Source organism: Microtus pennsylvanicus, chromosome 3 (genome assembly GCF_037038515.1).
Source record: "Microtus pennsylvanicus isolate mMicPen1 chromosome 3, mMicPen1.hap1, whole genome shotgun sequence".
NCBI lineage: Eukaryota > Metazoa > Chordata > Mammalia > Rodentia > Cricetidae > Microtus > Microtus pennsylvanicus.
This window is the reverse complement of record NC_134581.1, coordinates 135565876-135578330: the sequence shown is the minus strand read 5'-3', so window position 1 is coordinate 135578330 and position 12455 is coordinate 135565876. Positions and strand designations below refer to the sequence as shown.

At 33.1% G+C, this 12455-nt stretch overlaps 1 protein-coding gene across 1 annotated transcript; it reads left to right on the top strand.

The window, feature by feature from the left end:
- The first annotated feature begins 359 nt into the window (after positions 1-359).
- On the top strand, positions 360-8657 carry Cylc2 (cylicin 2). Its single transcript, XM_075967662.1, has 5 exons — positions 360-376; positions 4250-4290; positions 6370-6491; positions 7147-8171; positions 8540-8657. The coding sequence occupies exons 1-5, from the start codon at positions 360-362 to the stop codon at positions 8655-8657; spliced, it is 1323 nt and encodes a 440-aa protein (XP_075823777.1).
- Positions 8658-12455: the final 3798 nt, after the last annotated feature.

Sequence of the window (12455 nt, the reverse complement as noted above, 5' to 3'; positions counted from 1 at the left end):
CTTTTTCAGCACTTGTAAGGATGGAGGAGTTTGAGGCCAACCTGGTCTACATTGTGAGTTCCAGAACAGCCAGGACTACATTGAGAGATTTTGACTCAAACCACCAAACCAAAGCCCAAACACATTAATAAAGTAGAAGTATTAAAACTTAAGTATATATTAGAATGTGACTGTGATTTGTAAGCTTACTCAGTAAAGATAAGTGACAGGAAACTTTAATCTTAGAGTTTTAGATGTCAGAAAACCCAAACAGAAGGAACTCTCGCCCTTGTCCTTAAATCACAGGGTTCTAGTTCTCTTTATGACATCACCTTTCCACATTACCAAACTTAGGCCCTGGCAAGTCACAAGTGGGAGAAATGTCTATACCAAGATTGTAAGTCTTCATGTTATATTGTCTTTTCTCTAAAGTGATGCTTATCATGTTCTTACTCAGCCAATCATAAACATGGGTGAAGGTTTTAATAAGGCCCTCACTCATGTGCAATAGTGTTAGCTACTCCAATGTAAGATATTTTTGTTCTACTTCAGTAAAATGTAGAGACTTGGACTTTTGTTTCTTTTTTCTAGAAGTCTTAATTTAATGTCACAAATTATTTGGAGATTATCAAATGACATAATGAATTATTGTTAACTAGGGGCTTATCATCTCTTTCTGAGCCACTTACAAATTTCTGTCCAAATAAGTTAGGAAAAAAACTAGATAGATGGAAAGACAGACAGATAGATAGATAGATAGATAGATAGATAGATAGATAGATAGATAGATAGATAGATAGATAGATAGATAGTTGGATAGATAGATAGATAGATAGATAGATAGATAGATAGATAGATAGATAGATAGATAGATAGATAGATCCAGTACCTTTAAATTATTTAAAATTGGTGAAGAAAACCTGAAGGTGAGATGAAAGAATGGAATTCTGGGATATAAAGGGAAGACGGGCCTTTTAAAGATTTAACAGTTCCTGTAAATTGCAGATGATCTATTCTGTATAAATGTGAATATCAAAGAAACTTTCCTGTGGGCCCCAATACTACTTCTTTGGAAAATATTGTTACTTAAAGAAGAGTCTGAAAATGCTTTGCATGCATTTGTCATAAATATGTCTAAATTTCAATAGATCTGGATATATAAAACTAAGCACTCTTCTGGAAAATAGCATGCTATCCTGGAACTTATTCTGTAGACCAGACTAGCATCAAAGTTAGACATCTCCTACCTCTACCTCCCTTGTCTGGGTATTGTATCCCATCAATAGGAAAAGCATTAAGACAAGCTCTATAGTATTAATCACCACCATTCTACACCTACTTCTCTGATATTAGCAGTTCTATCTTTTATCTCTGAGATTATCTCTTCCCTGACTTTCTATGCTACCTTAGTTTCCAAATGCAATATGTTTGAATTCTCTTTCTTGTTTTCACATCTCTTTAAAGTACAGTATAGTGTATTTGTTGGAAATACTTCCAAATATTTGATGTGGCATTTAATTTTTATGAACAACCCTATTGGTGGAATTTTGGGGGGGTATACTGCATTTCCATACTTATTTGTTTAAATAAATTTAATTTTTTATTCTATTTCTTTATTAATATACTGACTATTCAACACAAAGATATTTTCTCATCTTTTAATAAAGGCAAGGAAATAGAATCAGCCTAGGTGTCCATCCAAAGGTGAAATTATGGTATACAGAGTGGAATTTCATTCAGTGGGGGAGAATGACACTAAAAGTGTGTAGGGAAATAGATGAAATTAAAAAATGTTTTAGTAAATTAAGTAACCTGGTATGTGTATGTATGTGTGTATGTGTGTGTGTCTCTGTGTGTAAGATACATAGCGTGAGAAAGGCAGGGAGAGAGGGATTTCTGGGGGACAGTATCAACTAAATCAAAGCATGTGTGAAAATAGCACAAGGAAATTTGTTTTGTATGCCAATTCAATAAATCAAATAAAAATAACCAGAAATTGAGCGACCTGATAAATGAAAGAGATCTGCCCACAGTGGGTGGGTCTTCCCACATCAGTCATTGTAATCAAGACAGTCCCTCCTAAGCATTCTTTCCCTCCAGTGATCCTATACTGTAACCAACAATTAAAGCTTACCATCACACAAACAATTCAAATCTAGAACCTTGTATACTCGTTTAAAATGCATTGCTTTTATGGATTCTATTAACTATTTTATTTACCCACTCAGCTCCACATGAATAGAGATATATTGACTGTTCTTTACAGTCCCCTTGCTTCTATTGCCTTGGGGCATGGGATGGATATTAGCTGCAGTGCTCATGGGAGTGAGTATTTTGCTTTCAGATTAGAGGAGAAAGTTCATCTTAATTTACTGATTTCAATGTTAACAGCACATAGTTTCTAGACTAACTTTATTGAAATTTGGAAGATATTTTCTAGGTCCATTTTTTCCAATAAATGAATGAAATATAATTGCATACTATTGTTTTCATAATTGGTTCAACATATACTGAATTGATCGCATTATGCTTATTTATTATTTTCATTTAGGATGAATGTGCCAGTTGATCTTATTTTTAACTAAATTATATTGTTGAGTACAAACCTCAGTCATAATATTATTTGGCTCATCATTTTATTTTTTAGTAGAATATGTTTAAATTTAAAGTATTATGGATTTGATTATTAATGAGTGTTTTTTGTAATACTAACTTTAATAATAATCTTGGAAGCTTGGGGTATGTTAATATTGGCCCAAAGAAAGATTCAAACTATTTTCTCCCCTCCTGGTGGCTTTATTCTGTTTAACTAATTTGATGCAAAAATTCAGTGATTTTAAACAATTGCTTTGCATAATGAGATATTAAATCTGTAGGTTCTGTTTTGCAAACTATTTTAATGTCCTATTAGTTTGAAACATTATTTTGCATTTAACTCTTAACTTTTTTAAAAAAGTCTTCATTAACATTAAATCAGAACAATTAAAATTTTCAGTTCTGTATATTCGTCTACCAGAAAATTGCTCTTCCATTGGGACAAAGTGTGAACATTAATTCTAACTTCATACATATAAAGTTATACATATATATATAAGTAAAGTATACATATATACACACACACACGTATATATAAGTAAAATATAGGCAATAAAGAGGCGGTTTATTGTATGAAGTGGTTGTTGTCCGAGCATAAGGACAGGAGTCTAACCAGAATACAGGTAGCTGTCATTAGTGCGTGAATGCTTGGTTATAATCGCAGAGCATGGAAGGCAAAGACAGAATTGCTAGAGAAAGCTAGTTCGATTCACTGAATCAGTGAGCTCTGGGATCAAGTGAGATAACATGCTTCAATACATATTGAAGAGAATCATTGAGTTTGACTTTCTGATATATATATATATATGCACATGCATCAACATGCACTTTTACCTGCACATAATACAGACATGCATACATATGCATACAACATACACATACATATCCAACTAATAAATTGAAAACTGAGATACTAGGTTTACATAAGTATATAATTAATACTCAGATTCATTCAGATCAACAAAAGATATCCTTTCGTTCCATAGTAGAACATTATAGGACAATCATACTAATGCATATTACCATTGGTCTTTGTTTAAACAAATAAAAAAAGTTAATAAAATATTCTTTCCTTCTAACCAATATTTCTCAATGATTAAATCAGATAAGTTAAAAGTTATTGATGGAAATCTGTTTACAAAATACCTTATTAATTTGTTTTATTTTTCTAGATTATGTACACAATGTAATTCTTTGTCAATACTTAGAGTACACAATCCTGACACATACACATGCCCACAAACATATATTATTTAATGACCTAGATTTTGCTAACTTATGAGAAGATATTATTTGATCTAGTTAAACATGGGTTATAAAGTGATATCATAGCTAAATGTCAATTCCAAGAGGATTTGTGCTATGACTTAGAAAAATAACTTGATCAGTGTTTTAGAAATTAATTTAAAAAGACTCTAAAATTCGGATGTGACAAGAAGGTAGGTAAGTATATGTGTACCTTTCTCTCACACCTACATATTCTTCTCATCCTAACTTAGTTTTGTTAAGGTTGGAGTAATTTGTTCATCCCTACTCTCCTGCAGATGAAATCAACTTGCATAATAAGGAGAATCCAATAATTGTCTAATAGGTGGTGATTTTTACATACAATAATGATCATTTGATATATGATACTTGTCTAAACAATTTTTAATTTTCTCTTTTATTTTAATAGCCTAAAAGTAACATATGGACCATATGATAATTATATTCCAGGTAAGATGCAAGATCAATATTTATTTTTTGAATGCAAGATTTTATTTTTAAATATTTTTCCTTTATATTGAGAATAAATTATTTTTGCTTTTCCTGATTACAGTTTTCCTTCCTTCTAAATCTCCTAGTTCCTTCCCTCCACTTCCCCTCATCAGGATCTAGTCCCTTTCTGTCTCTCACTAGAAAAAACAGGCTTCTAAGAGAAAAATATAAAACTTAACAAAATAAAATATAGTAACAAGACAAAAACCACCACATCCAAGTTGGATAAGGTGTATCAACAAAAGCAAAAGAGCCCAAAATAAGGCCTAAGAGTTAGAGACCCACTCATTCACACAGTCAGGAGTCCCATTAAAATCTCTAAACTACAAGTGTAGTATACAGTCAAGGACCTGGTGCAGACCTGTGCAGGCCTTGTGATTACTGATTTAGTCTCTATGCATTCATATGACCTCTGTGAAGATAGATTTGATATTTTGGTGACCTCCATCCCTTATGACTTTTTCACTTCAATTTCCATAGGTTTTCTGAGTCTTGAGGAGAGGAAGTTGACACACATATTCCATTTAGAACAATGTCATTCTCTCTCTCTCTCTCTCTCTCTCTCTCTCTCTCTCTCTCTCTCTGTGTGTGTGTGTGTGTGTGTGTGTGTGTGTGTGTACATCTTTGTATTTGTTTTCGTCTGTGGGAGGAAGCTTCTCTGATGATGGCTGAACAAGGCACACTGATCTATGAGTATAGCAGAATATCATTAAGAGTCATTTTATCACTGTCTTTCTTCTTTTTTATCACTTTTTCTTCCTTTTCTTTTAATAATGTTTGGTTTCATCTTAGCTCTTTGGGCTATCTAGTCTCTGGATCTTAGTCACCAAGCAAAGTTGGGTATAGGTTCTATCTCATAGACTGGGCCACTCAGATATTAGTTCATTATTCCTACAAGCTTTGCCTGATTAATTTTAGACGTGTGTTTATTATCTTCAGTTTAAAGTCATATAAGCTGCTGTGGTCTCTAATTAATATGCTATGCTTATTTGCCAAAGAACCTTTCTCATGGGCACAGGGAATACATTTCACATAGGTACATATTGTATATATTTGGTTTTAAATTTTCTGAAATACTTTGATTTTAGAAATAATATAACATGGGGTCTTGAATTTGAAAAGTGATGAAGAATCAGAATGAATACTTTTAGCCCAGAATCTTTTACTGAATTCCAGATTGTTTATATTTAGCTCATATCAGTACTAGAAAAGAAAAATCTGTTTAATATTGAATAGCTTTTAGTAGCAGCTTGTTTTCTCTCTTCAATTAAACTTCAATATGACATTTATTCTGCACATTTGAACACTGATTCTAATGTCCTTTGGAAAGTAGCAAGTCTTTTTTCTAAAATTGGAATATTTAATGTGCACTACCACAGCGATGGTGTTCCTCATTGACCTCAGTTGTCACTGAAGCACCCAAATAATTTCTATTGCTATTTCTGGTAACATCACTGTCTCAGTCCCATTTTGTATTTATTTACCTTTTTTTTTTTTATTAAACTAACCTTCTATAACAGCGTATCTTTTTAGTATACTACATGTCCTCTTACAGCTGAGAAAGGGAATGTTAACTGATGGGATTTTAAATCTGTAAATTCAAGCATGTATTTTCTGCATATGTTATGTAAAAAAATGTGCTAAGTTCTTTGGTGGCTACAGAAGAATTTACACATTATCTTTCTGATCTAGATTATATTCAAATCAAAAGAACATATGGCTAGAATCTAAACTGGAAGAGACAGCAATATTAAAATGAGAACAGTAGTACTCTTTTCTTCCTTTATATTATAGGTCACACTGATTTCATTATGGGTACTTTATATAGTTACTGATCAAATTAGTCATTTATTTTAAAATCTCTCCATGTAGAAAATAAAAGTTTCTCATTTTGATCACTGAAAACTTTAAACTATCAAATAAATGAAGCTATAATTTGCATCATTTATTTATTTGTATGATATATGCACTCAGGGACACTTCAGTTCAGACAAGATTCTATTTATAGCAAAACGTATGTTGTCTTTCTTATTTTAGTCAGTGAATTAAGCAAAAAATCATGGAATCAGCAATACTTTTCCCTGGCATTTCCCAAACCACCAAGACCAGGAAAGAAACGGAGATCACTACCTTCCCAGTTACGAAACAATACAGCTCCTGTGAGTATAGGAAAATATCATGTATATATTAATAACTACTACTTAGGAACAATAATCTTGCAAAGTCATAAATACATTACTAACTGCCCTGTGTGGGTGACGGCTAACATGAGTCCTCTCACGGTGGATATATTTTACATAATTGCCACCCCTCTTTCATTATTGTTCATAGCTTATTGTATGCTAACTGCTCATTCAGTACTCGCACCTATAATATTTTGTTTACAGAGGAAGAAAAGAAAAGTCAAGATACTTTAACTCATAATTAGTATGAATAGCTAAAGGATGTTCCCCAGATATAAACCCTCACAATAGGGTCATTATAGCCTCTCCTAAGAATGAAGAGAGGTTCTGATGTGTCATGCATCCCTGGAGGTCTCTAACAAATTTTAATGTTAAATCTCAAAGAAAAAATGTGGTTCCTCTAAATTGAAAGCAGACCACAAGTAGGGACATAATTGCTCATTACTTTAAATTATAATGAAATTCAATTTGAAATAGACTTTAAAATCCATTATTAATACATTGTTTTTCAAAACAGATTTTGAAAATATTCAAAAATATTTCCATTTGAAATTAAAATATGTATGTGGTATTTTACTGCTAAAGGCTATATAACATGTTTTTTTTTCTTATTATTCTTACCAATATTGAGGTAATTGATGAAGAAAAATTAGGAATTCACAGACCACCATTATGGATGCACCGTTCTCTGATGAGAATTTCCGAGAGACCATCTGTTTATTTAGCTGCCAGGAAGGGTCTTTCACTGAAACCATCTCGTTCTGGCAAGGGGGAGTCTAAAGTAGCAAGCCCACACAAAATTTCGTCTTCAGAGAAAACAAAGAAAGAAGAGAAAGTGAAAAAAGGTGAATCTGAAGCCAAAGAGAAGACAGTGTCAAAGAAAACCAAGGAAGAAAGTGCCAAACAAGTTGTTAAGAAAAGTTCAAAGGAATCCCAGAAGGATAAGGTGTCAGTCTCGGAATCTGACAGTGTAAAGGCTGATAAAAAGAAAGAAGCCAAAAAAGGTAAGAAGGAACCAAAGGATAAAGGATCAATCTCAGAATCCGAAGGTGAAAAGGCTAGTGAGAAGAAAGAGGCCAAAAAAGGTAAAAAGGGGACAAAGGATAAACTGTTACTCTCAGAGTCTGAAGGTGAAAAACCTGGTGAGAAGAAAGATGCCAAGAAAGGTAAAAAGGAACCAAAGGATAAAGGGTCAGTCTCAGAATCTGAACCTGAAAAGGCTGCTGAAAAGAAAGATGCCAAAAAAGATAAAAAAGGGACAAAGGAAAAAGAGAAAGCAGCCTCAGAATCTGAAAGTGAAAAGCCTGGTGGGAAGAAAGAAGCCAAAAAAGGTAAGGAGCCAAAGGGTTCCAAGGATACACCTGCATATTCAGAAGCTGACAAGCCTGGTGAAAAGAAAGGAAACAAACTTACTAAAAAGCCTTCAAAGATCAAAGAGACACCTGTAGATTCTGAAAGTGAGAAGGGAGGTTTAAAGAAAGAGGGCAAGAAAGAAATCAAGAAGAAGGAAAGTAAAAAGGAAAAGAAGGCAGGAGATTCAAAGGAGGATGCTAAGAAAGACAAAAAAGACAAGAAGAAAGACAAGAAAGACTCTGCAGGTGATTCCCCTGTTTCAAAGAAGGAGGAAAAGAAGGCAAAGAAAGAGAAGAAGGGAAAGTAGGTCTTGGATGAGAACTCAAACTGTACGTAGAACTCCAAAGTATATTCAGTGAACCAACCTCAGTAGTCATAGAATGAGCCCATGAGATAGAAGAAGAGTGCAGTAAATTAATCAAATAGTTTTAGAGAAGAGAAAACACAATGTGAAATGAAAATATAGCCAGTGTTAGAAAAACAAAAGGACTAAGAAAAATACATAGGATTCATTGAACAACGTGGAAGATACCTATTCTAAAATTATAGCTACGGAGTTTTAAAAGTAAAATCACTAGAAACATTCAAGAATACACAAATAAACATCCAGAAAACATAGATAGAGAAACAAACAAAAAGAAACAGTATTCAGTAAGGACTTTGCTTAAAAGAAAAAAGAAAGAAAGAAAGAAAGAAAGGAAGGAAGGAAGGAAGGAAGGAAGGAAGGAAGGAAGAAAGAAAGAAAGAAAGAAAGAAAGAAAGAAAGAGAAGAATTCCAAGAACACTTGATGCTGTCTCTAGATTTAATGATGTAAAGCTAAGTTGAGTTTGTACAATTAAAGAAATGAGATGGCCAAGAAAATCAGTGTTTAGAAAATAGAGTTTGAGCTGAATAAATATTCAAGATGGTTTTAAGAAGAAAACACAGAGGAGGAAGGGAGTAAGGGAGTGAGTAAAAAGGCAGGAAGGGAAAGACTTAAAAAAAAAAGACAAGACAGGCAAAAACCATCATTCTAGGAAGAAGACAAAGAAAACCTTAAGTTTGCAGGACTGTCAGAGTTTGAAGTGACCACAAGACTGAACCACTTGTAATTCCTGATGGACGTTCTTGGTAAGTTAGATTTGTGTTATTTTAATCCAAATTGGATTTAAAATAATTTATCCAACTGCTATCTTAAACCTGATACTTAAGGTTCTTTTACTCAACTGTTACTTTTATTTTAGATTTTTATTTGATGATATTTGGATCTTCTAGTTATAAGAAATGCATGCCTATCATCAAACAAATGGCTTATTTTAAAATGTCCATTTAAAGGTTAAGAGAAATGCAAAGCATTTTGGTACAGAGAGATTGTGACCTTAAAGTTACAATAGCATGTTCTAATAGAAGAAATCGTGCCACCTTTCTTTTTAAAGCTGCAAAATTTATCAAAACTCTTTATATAGTTAAATTCAGCATCTGGCTGACTTTGTCTTAGCATCTTTACTTTTCTACCTCTATCATTTCTGTTATTACATCTACTCTTGAAGTTTTATGTCAGTTAATCCTGTATTTTAACCCAGTACTGACTATCTATAACTGCTCAACAATGCCCTGATTATTTCTGATATTTGTTAGTTCCTAATACAACAACTATGTAGCTATTCAAAATTTTCTGTGAAGATTTATTTTGAAGGTAAACATATGCCTTCATATTCACATACATATATACCAATATGCTTACAATAGAAACTGCCAAACTTCCAAAGAGCTTATAACATTTTGTACTCATAGCATTTTGTTATCACCACACTACTGTAGACAGAAGTTCCTGACCTGCCCAGTCCCGTAGCTATTCAGTCCCACAGAACACATGAAAGCTTATATTAACTATAAACTGTTTGCCCTATTAGCTCAGTCTCATCATTAACTAACTCTTACAACTTAAAATAACCCATAATTTTTGTCTATGTTTAGTCACTTGGCTTGCGACCTTTTCTTAGTAAGGTATTCTCATCTTGCTTCCTCTGTGTCTGGCTAGTGACTTCCTCTCTGCCTTTCCTCTTCCCAGAATTCTTTTAGTTGGGTCATCTCGCTTGTACTTCCTGCCTGGCTATTGGCCAATCAGTACTTTCTTAAACTAATAAGAGTGACAATTCTAATAGTGTACAAGTGTATTATCCCGTAGCACTTTGCCTTTCTTCCCTGCTGTCCATTTCCTGTATTTTCTTCATGCAGATAAAGATGTACTGGTATTTCCTTGCCCCATTTTGGGATTTTCTCATCAGGTATTCTCTGGAAGATTTTACATTTTGCTTTTGGGATTATACATAGAAGTCTTTGCCAAGATCCTTGTTCAAAAGGTTCCCTTTGCTTTTTCTTATTATGCTTTTATAGCTTTCAGGCACTCAGTTTAAGTCTTTTATTCACTTTAAGTTTATATATATATATATATATATATATATATATATATATATATATAAACTGAGAAAATGATCTGATTCCTCTCTTGTGCATATGGATCTCCAGTTTATCTATCAGTTTATTAAAAAGGTGATTTTTTTGTATACCTATGGCATTGATATAAATGATTGTTGACTGTACAACTGTATTGCAAACTCGGTGTTCAGTGTTCTGATGGGTCCAATGTTGGTTTGAGTGATAATTTCCCTCAGAGGGATCTGAATTTGAATACTTGCCCCCAATTGATGGTGCTGATTTGGAGGTTTGGGAGGTGTGGATTTTCTGGAGGAAGTGTGCCCCCAGGGTTGGGTTTTGAGAATTTAAAGACAGGAGTCAATTCTAGTCTGTTCTCTCCTATTCATCAAATCGGATTTAATTTTATGTATGATATAAGTGTCCAATTTAACTCTTTGGCACAATAATATGTAGTTCTCCCAGTTATTTTTATTGAAATATTCATTTTTTTCTATTGTACTTCTGTCAACTTTCTACAAAAGCTATTAGACAAGATTACAAAGGTTTACATCTGCTCCTCTAATCTTTCCTATAACTTCATGTGTCCATTTTATACAAATATCATGCCACTTTAATTATTATAGGCTTTTAATAATGTATAATTTTGGGTATTAGAGTAAACACAGCTGTGATCCTTTTGCTAAAGATGTCATTGTTTTGTTCTTTTATTCCTGTTTGTATTATTTTAACTTGAGAAGAATTGTTTTGCAGTCCAGGCTGTCTTCATTCCTATGACCTTAATGACTAGCCCCAAGTACTAGAATTACATGCAAGCACTGACATGTCTGATACTAGCCATCATTTTTGAGTTCCTTAATACATCATCTAAACCTTGCACTTGTGAACTAATACTCTGACGCCTTTTAAATTAGTACATCAGAAAAGTACCTGGATTTGTTTCTTTGTACAAAGGTCTTGAAGCTCACAGCTGGCTGAAATTTTGGGTCAAGGGGATCTAATACCATGTTCTTTAGTCCTTTAATTCTTGCATTCATGTGTACATACAGGCACATGGACATAGATAATCCAATATTACAAAATAAATCTTCATTATCTTCCTTCTATGACAAGAATCTATAACTCAGAAGAGAATGCAAATGATGGAGGTTATCAAACAAAGGAATAGGAAATTTGGCCAAGGCAGCAAATATCTATTTAGACTACTTATCTGCATAGTACCTCTGATATAAGTAGTACTGAGAGAATATTTAAATGTACTCACCAAACACAGACTCACGCATACTACACATGCACGTATGCATGCACATGCGCACGTGCGCGCACACACACACACACACACACACTATATTAACCACTTAGTACATCTATACACATATATGTATATGTTAGCATGCTAACTGGTTAATTTGCCTGCTTAATTATGAAGCAAAATACCTGCTGTGTTTTGAATTATAAATAAGTTAAATTATATTTTACTAACTTGTGATTATAACAAAAATAAAACATAATCCCTAGGATACGTATGTAACTATACATTTGTATATAAGTCTTCATTAGTTCTTGTTTTGGCACTTTTGTAACTTTTGTAGATATTTTAAAAAAATTAATCACTCACCCATACGCTGTAGTATAATTATATGTAGCTATACTACGTATAATTCATTTGCATTATATTTGTTAGTCTATATCTTATACTTAAAATGACTTGCCAATATCATGATTGTGTGGTATATATTAAATATATGAAGTAGAATGCAATTGAAATAAAGTATCTCTTTTAAATGTTTTGAACATATCTTATAACTAATTTGTTTTCTTAAAATTAAAATTATTATAGTACATTAACATTAGTCAACTTTAATGTGAGTATTAGGGAACATTAGAAAATAAAGATGATATTTAGAAAAGGGGCCCATGGTTATGACAGCAGGGACAATCAGTTCTAATTTAGAAGGAAGTTGCATTTAAAAGCTTAACTTGTGTGTTTGGTTGTAGCCTAGCCTTTAATGGCCTCACAATCTCTTTTCTGAAGGGAAAAGGAGAGGAAGTGGATCTCTGGAAGATGGGAGGTGGTGGGGAGTGGAACTGGGAGGAGTAAAGGGAGGAGATAATGTAGTTGGGAGGTAAGAAATGAGAGAAGAATAAATTAAAATAAAAAGGCTTAACTT